The sequence below is a fragment of the Diadema setosum genome, chromosome 3 (assembly GCF_964275005.1).
Source record: "Diadema setosum chromosome 3, eeDiaSeto1, whole genome shotgun sequence".
NCBI lineage: Eukaryota > Metazoa > Echinodermata > Echinoidea > Diadematoida > Diadematidae > Diadema > Diadema setosum.
The window spans coordinates 34,826,353-34,849,149 of NC_092687.1; the positions used below are offsets into that span (position 1 = coordinate 34,826,353).

Sequence of the window (22,797 nt, forward strand, 5' to 3'; positions counted from 1 at the left end):
TTGCAGAACTTATTTTGAGGAGTTTAAAACATTTTTAGAATCTATAACTGTAACCTGTTTCTCCCGCAGTTCTCTTTTGAACATAGAGCCCCCAATCAATGGCACTGCCCCCAAATGAGATTCATTTTGCAGGCTGACCTAGAACTGACTTAATGGTAATCTACCTCAGCGAAAGCGGGCAAGAAGTTGGTATGCATCCCCATTCCATGCTCAACTACATGTTCTATCAAACAATGCAAAATATTGATTGGGTGAGAGGATTGAATAGAGAGGGAACATTTTTCAAAATAAAGCATTGTGAAGTGCTGTCAAAAGCATTATTGTGAGATCATCTCCAATATTATGCCTCAAATTTGAATAGTTTTATTCATTTCGTGGCCATACAAAAAAGTATAATTTTTTGTATATCGGGTACATAGGTATAGTGACAGGGCTGCCAACTCTCACGCATTGAGCGTGAGACTCACGCAATTCAACCAATTTTGACTGTCTCACTCTGATAAACGAAATCTCACGCTAAACCCCCAAAATGGAATGTAGGTGACTACAAACATAAACTTTTATATATCTCTAAATCTTCTGATATTCCGAATATCGATATGCCCGAGCCCAAAATTTCGAGATTTTCCCGCGCGGGTGTCTTCACGCGCAAAGATGAGCTACTGGATTACGATTAGTTTCTACCTATACCACGTGAGCTGTACTTTTGGCAAATTACAGTACATGTGGCTATGACGTGTGCTTTACATCGCTTTACATACACTGACTGTGTACAGCAGGCCGCCAGGCGCTAGCCAGGAGGTCGCTCCGCTCCCTCGCAGTGTCTCACGCCAAACTCTCACTCAAGGTTGGCTGCCCTGTAGTGAGGTGCCCGCACCTTGCCAGGGGCCCAAATACCGCCACCCGGCTTAAAATTGTTACAAGCACACTGAACACAGAATTATGCCCGGGACTGTGTTCAGTATCCCTTAAAAAACTTGAAATTTGGTAGGGTTACCACAAACAAGCAAAGTGTGGTGAAAAACAAGTAGTTTTTCGTGAAAATGTGAAATTTATATTTAGGAATACGTGTTATAAGTATCATCATGGTCACCCGCACGCATCTTTTACGTGCCTGTCTATGGAAGCTTCACGGTCATCGCACATGACTTTTACGTGCTTTGTCTATGTGAGCGTGGGTGGCGAGTTGCGGGCCCCTTCCTTAGCGCGCAACTTTTTCGCATCGTTCGCGTTTGAGGATGATAGCTGCAAATTTCCGGTATCAAACAGTAAATTTGTGGTTCCATTGGAATCTTCAGAATTTTTCCATTATGTAAATGGGATTTCATAGAATTGCAGTGACGAAATGTGATTCAAATATGCATTTGAAACATTAACTATGGCGAGGTGCGGGTCACCCAAGTATACAAGTTTTTATCGAGTCAGCGTCGTCCATAGTTTTAACAAGAAACCCTCAAGGCAGAGTATTTTTGCATGATATTACAGTTGAGTAATATTCTATTTTTCTGCTTAGACTGTAGAGTCTGCAGCATGCCAAGGCCCGATAGGCCATCGACCTCTAGCGATGGTTCCCAGGAACGTTTCTGCCTCCTGTCCGGAACCTGTCCAGACGAGCACTGCCAGTCGAGGCTCTACTTCCTCTCCTACGACCCGAGCGTCGAGTGCAGCAACTGTGGCCAGCGGCACCCCCTGGATGCCGTGCGGGGAGTCGCCGAAGTCACCGACCCCGACGTGGCACTGCGCAACATGGTGCGGAACGTGCTCGTGGGCAAGCTGGCGCCGAAGAAGACGACCGACTCGGTGAAGGTGCTCGGCCTCTCCAACTACCAGTGCAAGCTGCTGAGCCCGCTGCTCACCGAGTATGGCATGGATAAGCAGGGCAAGGCGCAGCCCCTGCGCAGCCTCAACCAGAACGACATCTTTGATTGCGCCAACCTCGGTGGCCGGGCATTCCTCATCCAGCCCGAGCACGTGGACATTATGGGGTACGGTCGGGACCAGACGGGGAGCGCGGGCTACCTCAAGAACACGCTGGAGCAGATACGGCTCGTCAATGGCGATGCGGAGGTCCTCATTCCCATCCACGCTGACGGGGATGGCCACTGCCTGGTTCATGGCATTTCACGGGCCCTGGTCGGCCGCGAGCTCTTCTGGCACGCCCTGCGCACCAACCTCAAGCGGCACTTCGAGCAGAACCTGGCCCAGTACCAGGCCCTGTTCCGGGACTTCGTCGACAAAGACGAGTGGCAGCACATCATTCAGGAGAGCGACCCGGAATACTTCCCGGGCCCCAACGAGCTCATGGGTTTGCAGAACATCCACATCTTTGGGCTGGCCAATGTGCTCCGTAGACCCATCATCCTGCTGGACTCCCTGAGTGGTCTGCAAAGCTTTGGAGACTACTCAGGTACATAAATCTTCAGTGCATTCTTAAGATAACCTTTTATAACCTGTTCCATGAGAATTATTATGATTTTTCTTGTATTTTTCCCCCATCAGAAAATTATTTGTGAGCTTCACAAAAGTAAAATGTGTAAAAGTCACAGATTATTAATACAATGTGACAGTTAACGATATTTTCATGGCAATATTTTATGTGCAGAGTGTACAGTCTTTGATACTTGGATATACTGCTGGTTTGCTATGTTTTCATAGTTGGGAATACAGTATTCATCGCATAATCGGGACAGGTTGGGAGTAGCAAACACGACCCCTTTAAGCGGGGTGCCCGATTTCGCGATGTGCACTCACCATACACTAACGGCATACGACATGTACATGTAATGCACACACACACACCCACACACACACACACATGCATACTGACGTACTGTACATGTGCCCGAATACACAACCATGCTACCCCTCAGCGCGACCCTCTAGCTCTCCCTGCATTCTCGCAACGATGTAGAGTCATAGCAACCGGGTTCTTCTTCTGTCACCTCTCTTCAAACACAAAATATGTGGATTAAAAAGCTAGCACTTTCTTAAACATTCGTAGAATTCTTGAACATGTAGAGCGTTTTGTACAGACTCATATCCACAACCATGGGAAATGATTACCCAGAACTGTGGGAACGTCAATGAAAAGTCCCTCAATCATTCAATCATCACGGCTTGATTGTTTACTTGCCGCGATCACTGCACTGTATGTGTTGTCAATATGTAGCGATCTAGCTCGCCATATATACACATGTACAGAAAAGCGAAGGCGGGCAGCGAGCTGAAATGTATGTGTACTGGATGGACAGAGGTCAAAACACACCAGTCCGAAGCTTGCTTTGTAAGTTCGATGTAAACGACAGCTGATAGGGAATCTTTGAAATATTGTTGTGGTATTTTGGTAGATTTTTTGTGTAATACCGGTATATCAACAAAATCAAAGATCGCTTGAAGAGAAATTGTCCCGTTTATCAGAGGTCCCCGCCCGATTATCCAGTGAAAATAACATGCATTGGAAATGTTTCTGGGAAGCGTATTTCATTTAAGCGAGGTTCCCGATTATCAGATGCCCGATTATGCGATGAATACTGTATCTTCAATCAGAGAAGCTAGTAAAGAGCTACAGTTCAGCCAGCGATCAAGTTCCCCCTAGATCGCGATCACAGGCGATCAGTGATCGCATACGCGATATGTCGCAATCAATTGATTGTATGCCGAATTGCATACAATCAAAACTGATCGCCCGTGATCGCGATCTAGGGGGAACTTGATCGCTGGCTGAACTGTATCCAGTGTATACATGCAGTGCATTCGCTTCTACTGACTGTATTGCATCTTTTATAATTCAGTTTGTGTGAGTTAGCAGAGCTGCCAAGGTGACCTGATTCTACATGAGGCTTTCTGAAAAGCTAAAAAAATCTCTGCTTGTCCTGACCAGAAAATATATTTATTGTCTCCCTGATTTGGGAAATATACTTTGCCTACAGGTATTTAAAAGCATAAGATATGGGTACCTCCAGATCCCTCTTTGGAATCTCCATGCTAGTACATGATTTTGGTATGTGTGCCAATGGTGGCAGACCTTCATCAGTTATTGCTGTGTCTGGCAACGCTCTGGTGAGCTATGTGTGTAAGGTTGGCGGTGACTTCCTTGAATTTGCAGGTTATGTGCAAGACTTGAATATATAATGCATTGCAGACAGCTTGTCTAATTCAAATTTTGATTACATGTATCTGCTCCCCTTTAAGGTGTATTCCTGCCCGTTCTGCATAGCCGCGATGAGTGTCGCGGAAAGGACGGAACCCTCAACAAGCCTCTCTGTGTGGCCTGGAGCAGCTCTGGGCGCAATCACTTCATAGCCCTTGTTGGGGTCAAAGGTCAGTGCCTAACAGACAAATAAGCAAACCAACTCTCAGAACAGAAAAAAAAACAAAAAAACAAAAACAAAAACAAAAACACCCATTACCAAGAAAGAGGGCAAAAAAAGTAGCGACAAGGAATTCATTGAAAGATTTCCTTCCAGTTGTCTTTTGCTCTCGTCTGTGTTTATTGTAAGTTATACAAAACTGTGATAATCATGATGTAAGCAGAATCTGGAAGGCTTTTTCTATCTCAACCATTTTTGAAGCTGAGGGTATAATGCTCCAGCTTTGTTTATTTGTTTTTATAATGGGGCCAGAAAAAAAAAATATTCCCAGGTGAGTGTAAGATGTAACTAATCCTCCTTCCTGCTTTCCTGGCACAACAAGAGCGATTAACCAGGCAGGTAATGAATTGATGCTTACGAGTGTGTAACATTTTATAGTGTAAAGGGCAATTATCGCAAGTCAACCTAAGCATGAAGTAGCATTTTACTTTGAAATTTGTAGCATTTCAGGCGTGGCTTAGGAGCAAATGAGGGTAGTAAATTAAGTACAGCTGTAGGTTCAGAAGTTAAAAAAAACCAAATGCAAGAATCAAAGTAGTGATTAAATCATCCGGTGATTTATGATAAAAGAAAAACGAGTGGATGGATTAACCCTTTTCTAACTGGGGGGGGGGGGGGGGGGGGTCAAATTGACCCCCCCCCCCGACGTTTCGCGCCACGATTTGGCAACGCGCAAAGATTTTGCCGCGTCGTTTCACGACTTTTTTCATTGAAGTCTCCCGCATATTTTGAGACCAAATTTGCGACGTCCGGGTACACCGTTTTGAAGTTACGTAATGTTTTGCATATGCATGTCAACCAAAAAACAGCTCAAATTCATGATATCGAGTGCAAATCCAATGCAAATTGTGTTTTTTGGTTAAATTGATATAAATTAGATTATTTCAACTTTTAACCATTGAAATTAATCATTTCTAGTGTAGATAAGCCTGAAAAAGTGCCTACAACAAATTTTGACAAAAAAACAATAGAAAACAAAAGGTCGAAAAAACAATAAAATACATAAGAAATTAACAAAACAATAAAAAACAAGAGAAATTGATTTCGATTGTGCTATTTTTTTTCAAGAGAATTGTTTGATGTGTCTTGAGAAATTCTGACACAAAATTTAGCAATCCTCCAGTCTTTTTGATGGAGTTATAGGTGAAAATATGATTTCGTGCACAAATTTGCATAATTAATTTATTAAAAATAGAAAGGCAATATTCTTCTATTGTATGACCATTTTATCTTGTAGTTTACATCCAGCTCTATCTTCAGGCAAAATTTCGCGGCGATTGCACGATCGGCGGCCGAGATCTGAAGGGGGGGGGGGGGGTCAAATTGACCCCCCCTCAGTAAAAACTTGGTCTCAAATAGCCCAGTTAGAATAGGGATAAGATTATAAGGATTTGACATTCTCTTGCATTGTAAATGTAGTATCTCCATCCAATTCACATTCTTGCATCAAGTCTTCCCATTTCTCCTGTTGAAGATGGGCTAGTCCCAAGGAGACTTTGGGAAACTGTATGTGAAGTGCGTGCAATAGAAAATCCATTCGTCCTCAATTAGTTCAGATCATTTTTCCTTTCAGTCATTTGCAGCTATTTTACTTGGTGTTATATTTCTTTCCTTGATTAGGGCGCCCTCTACCTCGCCTACCCCGCTGGATGCTGACTAAAGCATGGGGAACCCCCCAAGAGGCTATAAATCAATACATTGAGTTTGATGCTGATGACATGTGCACCATCGGAGGGGAAAGAACACTACAGGTTTGATGTCATACCCTCGCTTATACAGTTGCTTTAAATAATCTAGAACACTACAAAACAAAACAAAACAAATATTACGCATAAAGAAAACAAAGGTTTACTACGTGTATTTAAAACACAAAGCAAAACAAAGATTACTTTTTAAAATGCAAAGCAAAACATAAATAAAGACTACTATAAGAAAATGTAATTAACAAAACTTTATCTTACACAACCCTTTCAAAGCCAACTCCAAGTAAACCAAGCCTTGAAAAATCTGTTGGTTTGGGGGCACTGGATTGGATGTTTTATGTCAAACATTTCTTCACAGACTTTACACTCGTATGTCTTTTCCAAGCAATGCCGTTGCTTCATCTCATTTAAAGAGACTCTGAACACCAATTTTTATTTTTTTTTTTTTTCTTTATTTTTCTTTCTTTCTTTCTTTTTTTAAATACAAAAATCAAGGAGAGGTTGTGTTGCGTCCATAGAACCAAGTCTTGGGCGTCACAGTCAATGTGCGTGTAGACCAACATTCTGCATTACTGTTTTTTCCTCAGAAAGGAATGAGTTCATGTACCATGTGCTTCGTAAAAAGCCCGAGGACAAAAATTGTTGATCCATGCATGAAACTAGTTGTAGATGAGTATAACTGTCCAGAGTACTCAATCAAAGAAACATGTTTGTGTTTCATTTTCTCAGTGTAGTTCTTTCAATGCGATATTAAACTTAGTTTTTAAAAGGGTATTTGATTTTATGGTAAAGGAAGAGTCATATTCAAACAGGAAACAAAGAAGAAAACAATAGCTGTCTCTTAATTTATGTCTTTACAAGTTCAAGAAAGCTGCTCATTATGATGTATGATGATATTTTACACTTTCATGAATGTTTGCAATTTGCAGGAAAAGTATGTACAGCGCCTTGCAACTGCAATGGAGGGACTCTTCCTAGACAAACATGGTGTACACCCATCACTGGTGTCCGATGCATACAACTACATCTACAAAAGAGCAGGTACAGGTCAAGAACTAAAACCCCTCTCCCCTTTACTGGAAGTATGTATTCCGCGTAATAACCCTATAGGACGTACAGTACATAATCTTTACTGCACAGTTGGTTAAATGTTCATTTTAGTCTGTGTCGCTTGTGAGTCCCTACCCGAGCCTGGCTATGAACTTGATTGAACTCGGACCTTTTCATACTTTGAATGAAGAGGCCATCGTATTTCTGGAATGTTTAAAAGACCAATCTGTACCAAAAGATAAACTTGAAATGCTGTGAGAAATGTTGTCGTATGTGGCATGATGAAGAAAGAAAGTTGATGGATAGAAGAGGGAGGGAAGAACGAATGAGAAGGAAGAAAGAACGGAAAGAAAAAAGAAGAAGTTAAAGACGAAAAAGTATGAAGAACAACGCTGCAAAATTATTTTGCATTGTCCAAGATTTCAAATGCATGTATCGGATGTCTTCTCCAAGGGAGGTACATTAGATTCCGAAGGCGTGCTGCGACTAGTTAAAATGTTGTACACAGTGGAAATGTGACTCCTTTCCAAAGGACTGCTGAATGTTGTGTTAATACAATGATAGACAACTGAGAATATGTTGTTCATAAATACATGCCATTTCATTCTAGCACCATCAAGTTCTCCAAATGGCATCACTGCTACATTAGTCATGTCATTACATCACGACCACTCTCCGACCAGTATTAATGTAGACCCATATAATATTAATTTTTATTTCTTCCGCTGTCCAGGCGTCGTCGATATCCACCAGGACATCATCATCCAGCGGACGCGCTACGCCGTACAGGAGCACCAGCTGTACAGCTGCCTGATGTGCAAGGCTGTGTGCCAGCTACCCAGCCTGGTGGGGCCGGCAGACCGGGGGGACCTGAGGAGGGGCGGGGAACTCTACCAGCTGGCCTCGGAAATCAATGGGGAGCTGGAGGAGGGGAAATTGTACACCTTCCGTGCCAATGGTGAGGAGGATGAACATTCTCATAGTAGGCTCCTTCTTCATACTGACAGTTGCTCTGAAAACGACTCTGCACTTTTACCCATTGGGGACGAGTCCAGAGTACACAGTGTACTTGGGCAAGTGTCTATATGGGAAATGCGTGTTGTAGCAAAATCAACAATATTCTACAGCTTCCATTGAAAACTGTATGTAATCTGTGCTGAGTTTCTTTTTTTTTTTTTTTAACATTGGATTAACATTAACCCTAACTGGGGGTGGGGGGGGGGGGGGGTGGGGGGGGGGGGGGGGGGAGGTCTGTCGAGTCTCCCGCATCTTTTGACACCAAATTTGCGATGCCCGGGCACGCAGTTCCGAAGTTACACATAAATCCTGTGCATGTCACACCAAAAATTGCTCAAAAACTTGAATTCATGTACAATTTCAATGTAAACTGTGCTTACATTCAAATTCCATAAAAGCATAGTTATTTTGGGGTTATTTTTTATGTTTGGCACAATGTCGCAGAAAAATTTCATCGAAAAAACAGTAAAAAAACAAAAAGTTGAAAAAACAGAGAAATACGTAAGACATTGAAAAAAACAAATTAATACATTAGAAATTAAAAGAAACAATAAAATACTTCAGAAATTTCTCTGATGGCACAATTTTTTCTCTTCTACATTTGCTAAGGACACTAAAAAGAATATTTACACAAAAAATGTGCCTGTTTTGAGGTTTATTTAGTGATTTATACCTAATAGTCTGATTTCATGCACCATTATGCATAAATTAGCATAATTTAGCATAAATGATAATTTTCGAAAATATAAAGTCAACTTCACAGGATTCTAGATTACGTCACACACAGTGTGTGTGCCAATTTTTGTCGCGATCACTCGGTCGACAGCTGAATGTGATTTATACTGGACCTTTACTGATTTGCATATTCAAAAGTGGTTGAGACTAATACCACGTAATGGTGTTCATTAAAAATTAGTGACAGTTAATAAGATTTCATGATTTCTTTTTTTTTTTTTTGGGGGGGGGGGGGACTCTGCTAAGTTGAAAAGTCAATCAAACTCTCTGTGTAATTTTACACTTTGTACTGTAAAACCAGAAACAATATAGATGTGTAACTGTTGCAAATACCTGCCTGGCATTTGATGCATTGTGTAGACATACACTTTGCTGTGCACTTTACTTTTTTGAAATTTATTGAAGTTTCATGCACACCTAACATTCTGGGTTTAATAGTATACAAATCACCTTGAAACTTATGCCAAAGGGATCTTTGAATATCGTTCCATTTCTCTTTTATTCATGTGGTATTCATCAATATAGATCTGCAATGTACTTATGATCCAGTGACGGATGAGCTTGTCCCTGACCTGACCTACAAGCAGGACGCCACGTGCCCCTGGTGCCAGGGTTCAGGGTAAGCCTACGGCCCCCTTCTGAAGCCGGTTGTGATAAGCCTTTTAGAAGCACGCCCTCTATTGGCTGATTTTGAACCAGGGATTTTGTAATGTGAATTGGGTCCAGCCCTTTGCCATGTCAATTTAGTGTCTTGTCTTTGATATTAGGGAACACAGTATGTTTGTTCACTTGTTGACACATGGTAGGACGTGTGAGTTCAAATCTTTACAAAGCTTATGGGCATCAACAAATATTTTAATGTCAATTTCTGATTGCCTTGCTGGATCCTGAGCTTTGTATCAAATTTAAGTTACTTAGTTTCAATGAGCCTTATAATGGCCAAATTTATTGTTGATTTTACAACAGGCAGTTCCTTTTTGTGTAATAAATGATGTCGTAATGCTGAAATTTTGAAGACCATATCACCATCACTAAGACTTTGTCTTCTTAATCACTGACCAGTTTTTCGTCTTCTGAAGCTTTCTTTATCAGGGTTACATGAAGCTCAGCCTGCCTTCAAAAAAAAAAAAAAGAAAATTCTCTTCCCTGATTTTTGTTGTTGTTATTGTTGGTTGTCTTCTTCTGCAGAACCACGCATCTGCGGCGTCTGAAATCAGACGGCAGCATCGTCTACGTCAACGGGGATCGGACCAGCACCCCATCCGACTCCACCACCTGCGACTGTGGCCACAAACACTTCTGGGGCGGTGTGGAGTATGACAACCCCCCTCTTATGTGAGTCTTCATTTGCTTTCAGATAGCCAGTAGGTCCTGTCTGTCAATTCATTTTGCTATTACATGTTGTTATATTTGAACTATTTTGATTCCTGAACCCCAAGAAAGTAAAACAAGCAAAGATAACAATAACAATAAGATTAAAGGGGATGGCTAGTACCTGATTAGTGGGAATCAGTGGGAATGCTGGGGGATGATTGTTCCAATCCTTGTGGGATTCATTTAAGAGTACATTATATATCTATTGTTGTGTGAAAATTATTTGCTTCAGAATGGTCTCATATTCAAGTAATGTGCAGTTCAATGTTTCCAGGTTCGCATGCCTGTACAGTGACGGGTGATCTTGAATAGCCCGCTAACGATCGCCCCGACACTGTACAGGCATGCTAACCTGGAAACACTGAACTGCACATGTCTTCAATATGAGACCATTCTGAAGGAAATGATTTTCGCACAACAAATGAAGAGTTTGTTTGCAAAAACCGATAAGTCCATATTTGCCAAATGGAGATATTTGCGATTAAATGTCAAGAAAAATAAAGAGAATAATAAGAAAATTTTTGCTTCTTTTGACCATAACTTCAAAAATATACCTTTATATGTAGTGCCTCATATATCATTTAAAAGGTATTATTTTGTACTTTATGACAGAGATCGTACTTCAAAATCTTCAAAAATGGACTTATTGGTTTTTGCAAACAAACCCTTCAAATGTACTCATAAATGAATCCACAAGGATTGGAACAATCATCCCCCAGCATTCCCACTGATTCCCACTGATCAGGTACTAGCCATCTCCTTTAAAAAAAAAAAAAAAAAAAAAAAAAAAAAAAAAAAAAAAAAATCTCTTTTGCTTTTTGCTGTTTGTCAAAGTTCTGTCACTTTTCATCTCTCTCTGAAAGGGATCGTATAGTTTTGGTTTAGACCTAATTTCAGGTTTCTAACATTTTTTGGTGAGATAATGAGAAACCTCTTATGAAATATGAAGGAGCATGTAATTCTATGAGGAATTCAAAGTTCTTTTGATGAAATTGGTTTTGAAATGGCTGAGATATCCCAAAAAGAGCGATTCTGATAAAGAGTGGGACCCACACTTTATTACGGTGGCTTTGTTTTACTTTGTTTTTTGATGTTTCAGTCATTCCAAACCCGATTTTCATCAAATAAACTTTGAATTCCTCTTTCTATGGTATGCTCTGTACTATATCATACATGTTTTCTTGGTATCTCGCAAAAAGTTAAAAGCCCAATTCTCATCTCCACCAATACTGTACCATCCCTTTAAATATGTCTGTATTTTCCTTAAAGTTTGTTTTTATATCTACTAAATATATTTCCTGCCTTTATGTGCACAGAGCATTTATTTGTTTTTTATGTGTGTGTGTGTGTGTGTGTGTGTGTGTGTATGTGAGTGTGATTTTCGCTGTATGAAAATGGCAGCAGCACATCAGTTGCTGTTTAGTTCCTGGCAGTGTACTGTTGAAAAAGTGTTTAAGTGGGGTTATTGATCACTTTCAGTGATAGGTCTTGTTTGTTATTACAATAAATGGAAACATTTTATACATTGCAATTATTACTGCTACCTCAACTTCTGCTAATACTACCACCTTGATTATTATTTGTACAGTCATTATCATCATTATTATACCCCCTCCACACATAGTGTGAAGGGGGTATATAGGAATCACAGTGATGTTGGTCAGGCGGTCGGTCGTTCTGTTGCAAAATCTTGCGTCGCAAACTCTTCCTACAGTTTTGAAGCAATTTAAATGAAACTTAGGGTAAATGATGATATTGAGGTATAGATGTGCAAGACATGTTTTTTTTTTTGTGCTTGTCGGACAATGCATTGCCATGGTAACCATAATTTTACCAAAACCTTGTGGATTGAATAACTTCCATAGATAGTATTTATGCAATCAATTTAAAAATTGGTATCTATGATGATCTACAGGTGTAGTTATGCAAGACACTCTTTGTGTTTGTACTTGACAAAGCGTTGCCATGATAACCGCATGTTTTCTTCGAAATCTTTTGGAGTGAACAACTTCCACAGTTTTGAAGCAATTGAAATCAAATTTGGTAGGCATTATGGCCTTGAGGCATAGATGTGGAACGCATAATTTTTGTGTTTGTCGGACAAAGCATTGCCGTGGTAACCATAATTTTACCAAAACCTTGTGGATTGAATAACTTCCACATCATTCAAGCAATTAAGGTCAAATTTAGTATGTATGATCGCGAGGTGTAGTTACGCAATGCAAGACACCAATGTGTTAAAATATGAAAAATGTGTTGCCATGGTAACCACTCATTTTTGTATCAAATTGAACCATTTAATCTATGAAGGTGAAATTTGGTGTGTATGATGCTCTTTAAGTCTAGTTTTGCAAAATGTCCTTTGTATTTGTATCGGACAATGCGTTGCCATGGTAACCGCATGTTTTTTTAAAATCCTGTGGAGTGAACTTCTTCCGCAGTTTTCAAGCAATTGAAACCAAATTTGGTAGGCATTATGGCCCTGAGGTATAGATGTGGAACACATAATTTTTGTGTTTGTCACACAAACCATTGCCATGGTAACCACAATTTTACCAAAACCTTGCAGATCGAATAACTTTTCCATCATTCAAGTAATTAAAGTCAAATTTAGTATGTATCATGATCTAGATGTGTAGTTTTGGAAGACACCAATGTGTTAGTTTAAGGAAAATGTGTTGCCATGGTAACCACTCATTTTTTTATCAAAATAAACCATTCAAGCTAAGAAGGTCAAATTTGGTGTGTATGATGGTCTTTGAGTGTAGTGATGCTGGGGGAAAGCATGTCTCCATTTGCTGTAAGTTTTATACTCAGTGTCAACTCTGTAATTGTACAGTAAACTAAAATTATTCTGTTTCCAATTCGACAAATGCACAAACTTGGTATTAACGTCATTGCCCTCATGACATCACATACTATAAAGCAACACTAGGGCGGGGGTATTAATCATCTTCAGTGATAATTCTAGTTATGATTATTTATTATTACAAATTTCATTTTAGTTTCTCGGTTCCACTGTCGTGGAAAGGGCAGACAATTGAGGAGGAGGTGGTCTGGTTCCAGAACGAGGGACGGCCCGAGCTCAACAGCAACGCCTTCCGGATCGCCGAGAAGCTCGTGAACCGGCACTTCGCTGGCGAGTTCGGCAACGAGCAGCTGGTGCAGAAAGTGGTGGAGTCCATCCTTCAGAACGTGAGTAAACAGAAAAGCACACACACATATGCATCTATGGTGGAAACAGAAGACCCGTTTTACCCATAAGAATTTTACCACATAACCAAGGACCTGTGTGTCAGTAGGACTCTTGTCAACCGAGGACCCATTCATACAATGTATATTACCATCCAACCAAGGACTTATTACAATAATTGAAGACCTACAAACATGTACCCCCTTACATGCAAAAGCATGCAAAAGCAGACCGTTTGGAATGGTCTGCATACTGAGGACATCCTCGGTTCTCTGTGTGTCCTCAGTTTAAATGTAAAGTTCCATAGCTGGTTCGTGTGTGTGTCCTCGTTTTACACCATGGGTAATTGCACACACACACACACACACACACACACACAAAACAAAGACAACATCTCCCTCATGACATTAAAGAGGGAGAGAGTAGGGAGTTTGACTCTCTCATGTAATATCAGTAGATAAATCTGGCCCTCATACGTTGTCTCATGTCACATGTACAGTCTGGAGAGATCTTGTATATTTTGCGACTCAGCACTACTATCTCGACTGTCTCCGAGCTGCAGGGGGCAATCAGGGCTTGGGGCAAACCCTGAATACAGTGCACTCCTGTTCTAACGAACACGATTATAACAAAATTCTTGTCAAAATGAAGAAGAAATTTAGGTTCCAAAATGATCATCTGTACATTTGTATCCACTTTATTGTTTGACCATTACAAAATTTCAATGTTACAAAAGAAAATTGCTGGTCCAGAGGACTTCAGTGCAACAGAAGTCACCTGTACGGCTGGATGCTATCAATCATGACCCATGGTCACTCCCCCTCAAAATTTTGTCTCGGGGTCCAGACAAGCTTCACTGGGGCACTTAGAGATTTAAGTCCCAGTTATCGTCCACACTATGGTTTTGGAGGCTGGACCTACGATTGTAGTATAAGCATGGTGATAAACAACTTGACATTGTGCATACGTCGTATAAATTGGCAATATCACCTGCACTTTGCATCCTGTGATTGGGACTTTCATTTAAACTAGTTTGTGAAACTTGTGCTTATTTGATAATCATAGTAGGTAAAATTATATTTCAACAAAACAAAATAAGTACTTCTCTATTCATCCATTTTATGAAATATCAAGGCTGCAGATGAATTCCCATATGATGATACGAGTCAAAAGCTCATGATACTTCAGTATCGATATAATTTTTTTTTTTTTTTTTCTCATGCTTGTTATGTTATTCTGGCTCTGAGGACAGCTTGTCCAAGAAGTAAAGCCAGCTGTTTATTCATATTGGATAACCTCTCGTTTCTTTATGATGCATTTCTTCCTCTGGTTAGCTTTTTGGTTGGTTTCCTCTTGTTTGCTTGGAATGGGGGATAAATATGAATACATCTGTAAAATATTAATGACTTTTGATATTAATGACTCATAGATATCAATTGTTTGAATACTCATGACTCACAGACGGCCAGTAAAGAGCCAGCGTACCAGCCTCCCTCACTGACCAACGTCCCCTCTACGAGCTCAGCCGGCCGGTCATCGCCCGGTGGCTCCTCCTCGGTCCACCAGGGCGGAACCTCACCCAGACACCTGGCAGGGTCGGAGAAGATGGACGCAGCCCAGGGAGACAGGACGGAGTCTCCCAGGAGACAGCCGGGGGCAAAGGCTAAGGAAGGCTCCCCCAAGAGGATCTCCTCCGATGTCCAGTCGCCCTCAAAGATCATACTGACCGGCACAGTAAGGACTTTGATTGCTTTGCTCGTATTCACATGGTTCCTCCTTTCCCAGCTCCCCTGTCTCTTCCTCTTTCTCCTCCTCCTCCCCCTCCTCCCTCCCCCCCTCGCTTGTTTTGTTTTCTTCATGATGTTGTTAATGTTGGCACCAATGTTATCAATTATAAGATAGTGTTTTGTATTATTTATCATCATTGCTTTCCTTCTTTGTTTCTTTCTTCGCGAAATTAAAGACACACAAGAATAATGACTCTGATCTTTAATATGACTGTGACGCACACATAGACATTTCTCATTTCACTACAGTACTCCACTATCCCAAATTTAACCACTCGGGGAAATCATGGGTAATCACTTTGCTGAATTTATGGCGTATACAATAGTAGGTAAAAGAGAAAAGGTTACTCTTGCAGATATTAAATAAAGATATTAAAGGGACTGTACAGTACTGGTTGAGGTGGGGATTCATGTTTTGAACATTCCTAAGTGAGATCATGAGAAACCTCTTATGAGATATGAAAGAGCATGTCATTTTAAGAAGGATTCAACGTTTATTTGATGAAAATTGGTTTTCAAATGGCTGAGATATCCAAAAGAGTGCTAATAATAAAAGGCGACATGCCACAACTTTATTAGGATCTCTTTGTTTCACCTTGTTTTTGGATATCTCAGCCATTTCAAAAGTGATTTTCTTCGAATAAACTTTTTATACCCTGTAGAACTGCATGACATCTCATAGAGTGGTTTCTAAATATCTCGCAAAACGTTAAAAGCTAAATCCTCACCTCGACTAGAACTGTACACACCCTTTAAAATTTTGAGCCAGTCAACCCAATTGACATAGTTGCGTCCATTACAAAAAAAAAGAAAAAAAAGAATCTGAATTTCCAACTTTTTGTGGAGTTTGAGCTGGATGGTCACATGTTTTCTTTCTGTGACAAATCATATTTCGTGTTTGTGTCAGTATCGCATTCAGCAAAAAGAAGAAGAAATAGAAGAAAAAAAACCAATCCTTCTTGTATGGATATATACTGCACTTTTTGTTTGTGTGTGCATCTGTATAGTCCAAATCCATGCACAAGGAAGAGCTAACCCTGAGTGAGACGGAGAGAATGATCAGGAAGCGAATCTCGGAGAACGCTCCCCGACAACAGAGCCGACAGACGGCGCTGCAGGAGAGAGAGAAGCAGGCTCAGACAAGCAAGTCGACCGTCCAGACTCCGGGGTCAAAGGAGGTTGCGGAGGTCAAGACTCCACAACAGGTCATCATCGAGACGGGTACCACCCCAACGATCGAGCCGCCGCGGGACATCAGGATAAAGCTGAGTTCGTCCGAGGGAAAGCATGTAAGTTTTCCTGTTCTCTCCCCCCGCACAACTTCACCATTCATCATTTAATGACCTTTTCATACCATATAGTGTGACTGACATTCATGATAGGTCCAATCGGCTGTACATTCTTCGATACAAGCCGATCCAATCTGTTTTGCATCCTTTGACAATAATGGGAGATCCCAAATTCTTCATTTATCCCACTACTAATTAGACCTAGAGGATCCATATGGTATACATGGGAGTATGATTGTGAGGAAAAGTGGGTTTAATCACGAAATTGGAATACAAAAGGTATTCACGCGATTACAATGCAAAAGGTATTCATGCGATTACAATATCAAAATCACAGCTGAATTCTTCTTTTCCTCAGTGATATATTCCAAGAAACATAGTTTTGAATGGATGAAATGATCCCTTCTTCTGTTTCTCCATGCAGGCTACTTTAGTCTTGCCAGCAGGGACAAGTTATCCTCAACTGCAGGCCCTGATTGAGACAAAGCTGCATGTTCCTCCGGTGAGGCAGCGCATCAAGCACGGCTTCCCACCCAAGGAGCTGAGGGCGCCCCCCGTTGGCGAGGAGGAAACGGCGCCCCTCCCGCTGCAGAACGGCGACAAGCTCACCGTGGAGGTCCTGCCTGATCCTAGCAGCCACAGAGGTAACGACTGGGTCTGAATGCCCAGCCCTATGAGACTAGCTCAGGGTCATATGTGACCCTGCATCTCAAAACCAACAAAAAGTCGTCAGACGTGGATTTTTTGTTAAGGCAGATTCTCAAAATACAGACTCTAAGGTTTAAAATGATGTATAAATCAATTCAGATGGACTCTTCTAACCTATCTAAATACTGGAAAGAAAGAACACACTCCGGAAAGTGTGAACTGAGAAAAGAGGTTCTGAAGTACAGGGTGTATTCAAGCGCTTATTAAATCTTTACCAAGCCGTGCTAGCTGTGTGATGAATGGGACAAAAACAGGATGTAAACCACCATAGCAACAACAATAAAGAGATTATCAGATTGAGCTGAAATTGAGCATGCTCTATCAGCACATTGGTTAATGCCAACTTTCAAAGCAGTAGCATTATCCTTTCAAAAGTTAGTAAAGTTGAAAGTGAAGACTGTGCAAAGGATTTTGAAGAAAAGAAAAGGGACCTGTAAGACATACCTGATCACACTACTCTACAAAAAAAAGAAAGAAAAAAGGGGGGGGGGGTTGTAGAAAAACCGCCCATTTATTTCATGATCCCAAATTTAGGAATAATGTCGAAGAAGAATATTCTCTTTCAGAAAATATGAAAATTCAAGACTGACTTGGTTGACCCGTTTCACCTTTTTTTTGAGTCCTCACATAAAATCAAGTGGTGTGACTTTTTGTTGGTTTTGTGATGGACGGTCGCATACAGAAAATGATATTGTGAAGCCTTTATAAATTTGTTCTTATGTAGAGGTCCTACCAGATCCCAGCGGCCACAGAGGTAACAACTGGGTCTGAATGCCCAGCCTTAGGAGACCAGCTCATTGTCAATAAAAATAAAGACATTGTGTAGTTGTTGTTTTGTTTATAATCTTTAACCATCTCTGCTGCTGTGCATGGTCCCATTCATTTCTCCAAAATATTTGCTCTCACATTGTTACATTTCTTTGCAACCAGAAAAACTTAAGTCTGCCAGAATGCTGACATTTAAAGATTTTGTATCATCCAAGCATTGTTTAAAAAAAGTGTATAACATGCAGACTGGATAATTAGATGACTACATGGGGAATTGTACAAGCCACTTTTTAGCTGCACCTGTTTTTGCACTGTTTTACTGACTTTAGAATTAGGATCTTCAGCATTCACTTATATTACGTTTTGTATTTTGTAGTGCTCTACACCAAACACATGTTTTGCTTTATAGACAGTAAATGCAGTGCTTCTCTAAATCTGAGATATCCAAAAACAAAAAAGTACTACTATTAAAGGATGGGAACTCCCTTTCATAAGCGCCACTTTTTTGTGGATATCAACCAATTCAAAACCGATTTTCATCATTAATAGACTTTGAATCCCTTAGAATTGTATGCTCTTTAACCCTATTCTAACTGGGGGGGGGGGGGTCAAATTGATCCCCCCCCCTCGACGTTTCGCGCCACGATTCCGCAACGCGCAAAGATTTTGCCACGTCGTTTTACGACTTTTTTCGTTAAAGTCTTCCGCATATTTTGAGACCAAATTTGCGACGTCTGGGTACACCGTTTTGAAGTTACGTAATGTTATGCATATGCATGTCAACCCGAAAACAGCTCAAATTCATGATATCGTGTGCAAATTGAATGCTAATTGTGTTTTTTGGTTAAATTGATATAAATTAGATTATTTCAACTTTTAACCATTGGAATTATTCAGTTCTAGTGTAGATAAGCCTGAAAAAGTTCCTACAACAAATTTTGGCAAAAAACAATAGAAAACAAAAGGTAAAAAAACAATGAAATGCATAAGAAATTAACAAAACAATAAAATCAAAAGAAATTGATTTTGATTGTGCTATTTTTTTACATGAAAATTGTTTGATATGTCTCGAGGAATTCTGACACAAAAATTTAGCAATGCTTCAGTCTTTTTAATGGAGTTGAAGGTGAAAATATGATTTCATGCACAAATTTGCATAATTCATTTATTAAAAATAGAAAGGCAATATTTTTCTATTGTATGACCATGTAATCTTTTAGTTCACATCCAGCTCTATCTTCAGGCAAAATTTCACGGCGATCGCGCGATTGGTGGCCGTGACGATGATGATGAATGTAGACTTCATCTGAAGCATGTATCCTCGGGATTCATCCATTTGCTTCTATGTATTTGGCTGATCCCTCTTTGCAGAAGATGCCATGCAGAGCAGGCGCACAACAGCAGGCATTGCTGGCAACAGACAGAAGTGGGCGGGGAGCAGCGAAACGGGCCTCGACCAGGGGGCCCTGCTCAGAGAGTTCCAAAAGGGCTTCAAGCAGATCAGGGACAATGAGGGTAAGTTTCAGCTGTGAACTCTTTATGTGTCATGTTGTAAACCCCCAATGTGTTGCATTATTCTGAGACAGCAATGCAGTCATGCCTGTTTTTGAAGTCTGTGTAATGCCTATACATTTCTGTTACTCTGGAAATATAATGAGCAAAGTTGTAGAGAATTTGCCAAGTGTTGCTTTGATATAAATTTGTATAACAAATCCATTACTGTATTTCTTTCACCTGACCATTATCCCTATTATTGTAGAGGCATGACTTTTGCGCACAAAAGCAGTGACAGTTATTTACTCGCAAATCCAGTAGGGAACTTCACATAGCTTGATCGCCAATCACCGCGTAAAATGAAAGTAACATTCAATTTGACAGGAATGGAATTGCAAGAAACGCTTTCATTGTACCGTGGCATTTGGCGATTTATCGATTGGTTTCTGCGGGTTTGTCCGTTATGAGCAGAATGTGCGAACTTGGCATGCTGTCGACTGAGTTGGGCGTGCAAACGTGGCACATAAAGAGTTAAAAGGTACTCTTGATAAAGTTTTCCAGTCTGAAAAATCTCAGCTGTCATCCCATGTGCTTCCAGTGTTTCTGCTATCATAAATAGAAATGATGCCGGGAAAAGATTGTGGTTGACAGCAAGATAAGTGTTTATTGCTTCAAAATTGGACAGATCTGTAAGTGCCAAATTTACTATGCTTATTTTCTTTTATCCCGTAGTCCAGACAGTTGACAGAAGTCCTTCCATACAATTGTTAGCATATTGATTTTCACCATGCGCGTAGATATCTAGATATCAATTCAATCGATGCAATTTAATCATAGTTTATTTCCAATCAACGAAAATCAAAACATAATACAAAGTATACATGTCATGAAATGATATTGTCCAAACGTTTACAAAAAATTCATGTAGTATACGAAATAAATTATATACAACAACATATGTACAATAATTGCGAGGAACAATGCATGTATACTTCGTGAGTGTTCGGAAAATAACTTCAATTATGGAAAATACTGATCCACTAAAAAGCAAAGCTTGTGGGACGTGTAAATAATGAGTAAACAATGTATTATTCAAGGTTTTTTTGTTTTTTGTTTTTTTGTTTTTTGTTTTTTTTTTTTTTTTTACAGCTATAGTATTAGATATAAATAACTTATTGTCATTTGTAAAAATATAGTTATTTTGAGATACGCTGGTTTCGGCAATAATATAGGGATGACATGATATTCAAAACTTTCCCCCAAAGACCACTTTGCACCTTGGTAAAGAAAGGGATAATTCCAGATTTTTTTTGATTTATTTATGTTTATTTGTTCATTTCTTGTTAGTTATTATTTTTTGTTCAGTGTTATAGTGATTTTGCCTTTTATGGGAGAGGGAGAACACATCAAAGTTCCAGCAGAGAAGTGTACCCAACAATTTGCAGAGACTGTAGTTTATCTGGGCAACCTTTAACAAAGCAATTAAGATAAGAGAAAAAAAAGAAGAGATAAATATGTACATATTTTGTAGGATTATGGAGCTGAATATTTTAGCATAGATCTTTGAATTTGAACATTTTATGTCCCTCTGTTTTGACTGTCAATGAAACCACCCGCAGCAAGCAATGCAGAAGTCCAGTTAATGTCGCTGAGCCTGATGGCCAAACTGAATGGCATGGACCTGTGGACCTTCTCCAAGGGCAGGCCCGAACTATTCGAGCATGGGGGGTTATTCTACAACATCGTGGAGAGGGACCTTGGCCTTGAGGATGGCAAGCACTGTATGCTGCCCTCCATACCAGAAAAGGTAAAACCTGCTCATGTTTTCTTATTGAGCTGATTTTTAAAGAAAAAAATTGACGATTATCTCACAGATGGGCCCTCACTATTGCAGGCTCCAAAATTCTTGGTTGCATCAAATGTAAGGACTTTCAACACTCTCTATCAATATATGTCACAAACAAAAATTCGATACTTTAGTAGAATTCATATGCTTAGTGCCCTAGCTTCTGCCAGACATGCGACAAGATGAACACCTTGTAGTACGTTTACAAAGCTGCATTGATAGGGCACTCGCTTGACTCTCCTAGGCAGCATACCCATCCAGCTTTAATATCCACTACTAGTGCACTCATTAGCAGCGTACATTTCGTCTTGTTTGAGGGAAGAAGATCTCACACATCTTGGTCCTAGTGAGACTGGTCAATAGTCTCCTCACTTGTTCACCCATCCATCGCCCTCTCTCTTTCTTCGTCTCTCTTCCAGCGCTTCCGTTACTCTGCCCCAAACGACAGATTGGAGCTCTGTCTCGAACCTCTTGGACACTTCCCCATCAACCCCGACGTCGACGACCTCCAGCACTTGCAGGAGGTAGCGCTTGGTCAGAGGTCACTGGAAGTGGGCGCTGTCAACCCTGCGCCGGAGGGGGAGCCCTCCACTAGTGGCTATGTGGCATTTGCTGGGCGAGGACACTCACTGAGCGGGGGAGTGCAAGAGAGTGCGACAGAAGGAGATGGGTTGTGTGATGGTAATGACGATAAGTCGCTCAATGTGTTGGACGTCAGTGGAAGTGTGCAATATCGTGATGGAAGCATTCCAGATGGTCTAGATCAACCCCGTGACGAAATGGAATTGTCCAGGCTGGAGCACAATCAGCAGGGAAGTGAGGAACGTTCCATTCCTGATTGTGACGGTCCTGCTGGTGTGGCTGTTGAAGATGATGGTGGACAAGCTTTGACTGAGGGTGGGCAATTAGGATCTACCATAACGTTGGATAGGGTTGATGGCGACATACCAATGGACACAGACTGCGCAAACCAGAGTGTACACCGTGAGCAGGGTCACAGATCACCCCTGCCCATGGAAGTGGACTCTCCCAGTGGAGAAGATGGTGCAAGTTCTCAGTTCCAGTTTTGTCATGCAGGAGACGAATCCCCAAACTCCAGTGGTAGACTGGAAGGCGGCTTGCCAACAAGTGATTCACAGACACACCATGGTAAGTCGCAGGAGAGCCAGACGAGCAGCCAGATCAGCACAGACCCTGGTTCGCTGCTCCCCCAGGGCCAGATCCGGGCAGCGGAAACATCACCAGGTGTATCTCTAGAATCGGGAGCAGCCAGCCAGGGAGAAGCAAATTCTGCTCAGCTCTGCACGACCATAGCGAGTACTAGTACCACACCTTCTCTTGCCGCTATCCGCCCAGAGGAGAGCATACGTGTGGAACTGCCCGGTGAGGAATCTGGCTACGTAGTGCGACGCCTCGGCCCAGGATACACTGTGCTCGTAAAAAAAGAGGACGGTAATCTATAA

General features: G+C 40.9%; 1 protein-coding gene across 1 annotated transcript; it reads left to right on the forward strand.

The window, feature by feature from the left end:
• The first annotated feature begins 1,527 nt into the window (after positions 1 to 1,527).
• LOC140246811 (deubiquitinating protein VCPIP1-like) lies at positions 1,528 to 22,797 on the forward strand. Its single transcript, XM_072326142.1, has 14 exons — positions 1,528 to 2,407; positions 4,192 to 4,320; positions 5,991 to 6,121; positions 7,003 to 7,114; positions 7,857 to 8,081; positions 9,401 to 9,494; positions 10,064 to 10,210; positions 13,255 to 13,444; positions 14,904 to 15,176; positions 16,237 to 16,518; positions 16,943 to 17,150; positions 19,369 to 19,509; positions 21,108 to 21,295; positions 21,754 to 22,797. Exons 1-14 carry the CDS (start codon positions 1,531 to 1,533, stop codon positions 22,795 to 22,797), a joined length of 4,041 nt encoding a protein of 1,346 aa, XP_072182243.1. The 5' UTR covers positions 1,528 to 1,530.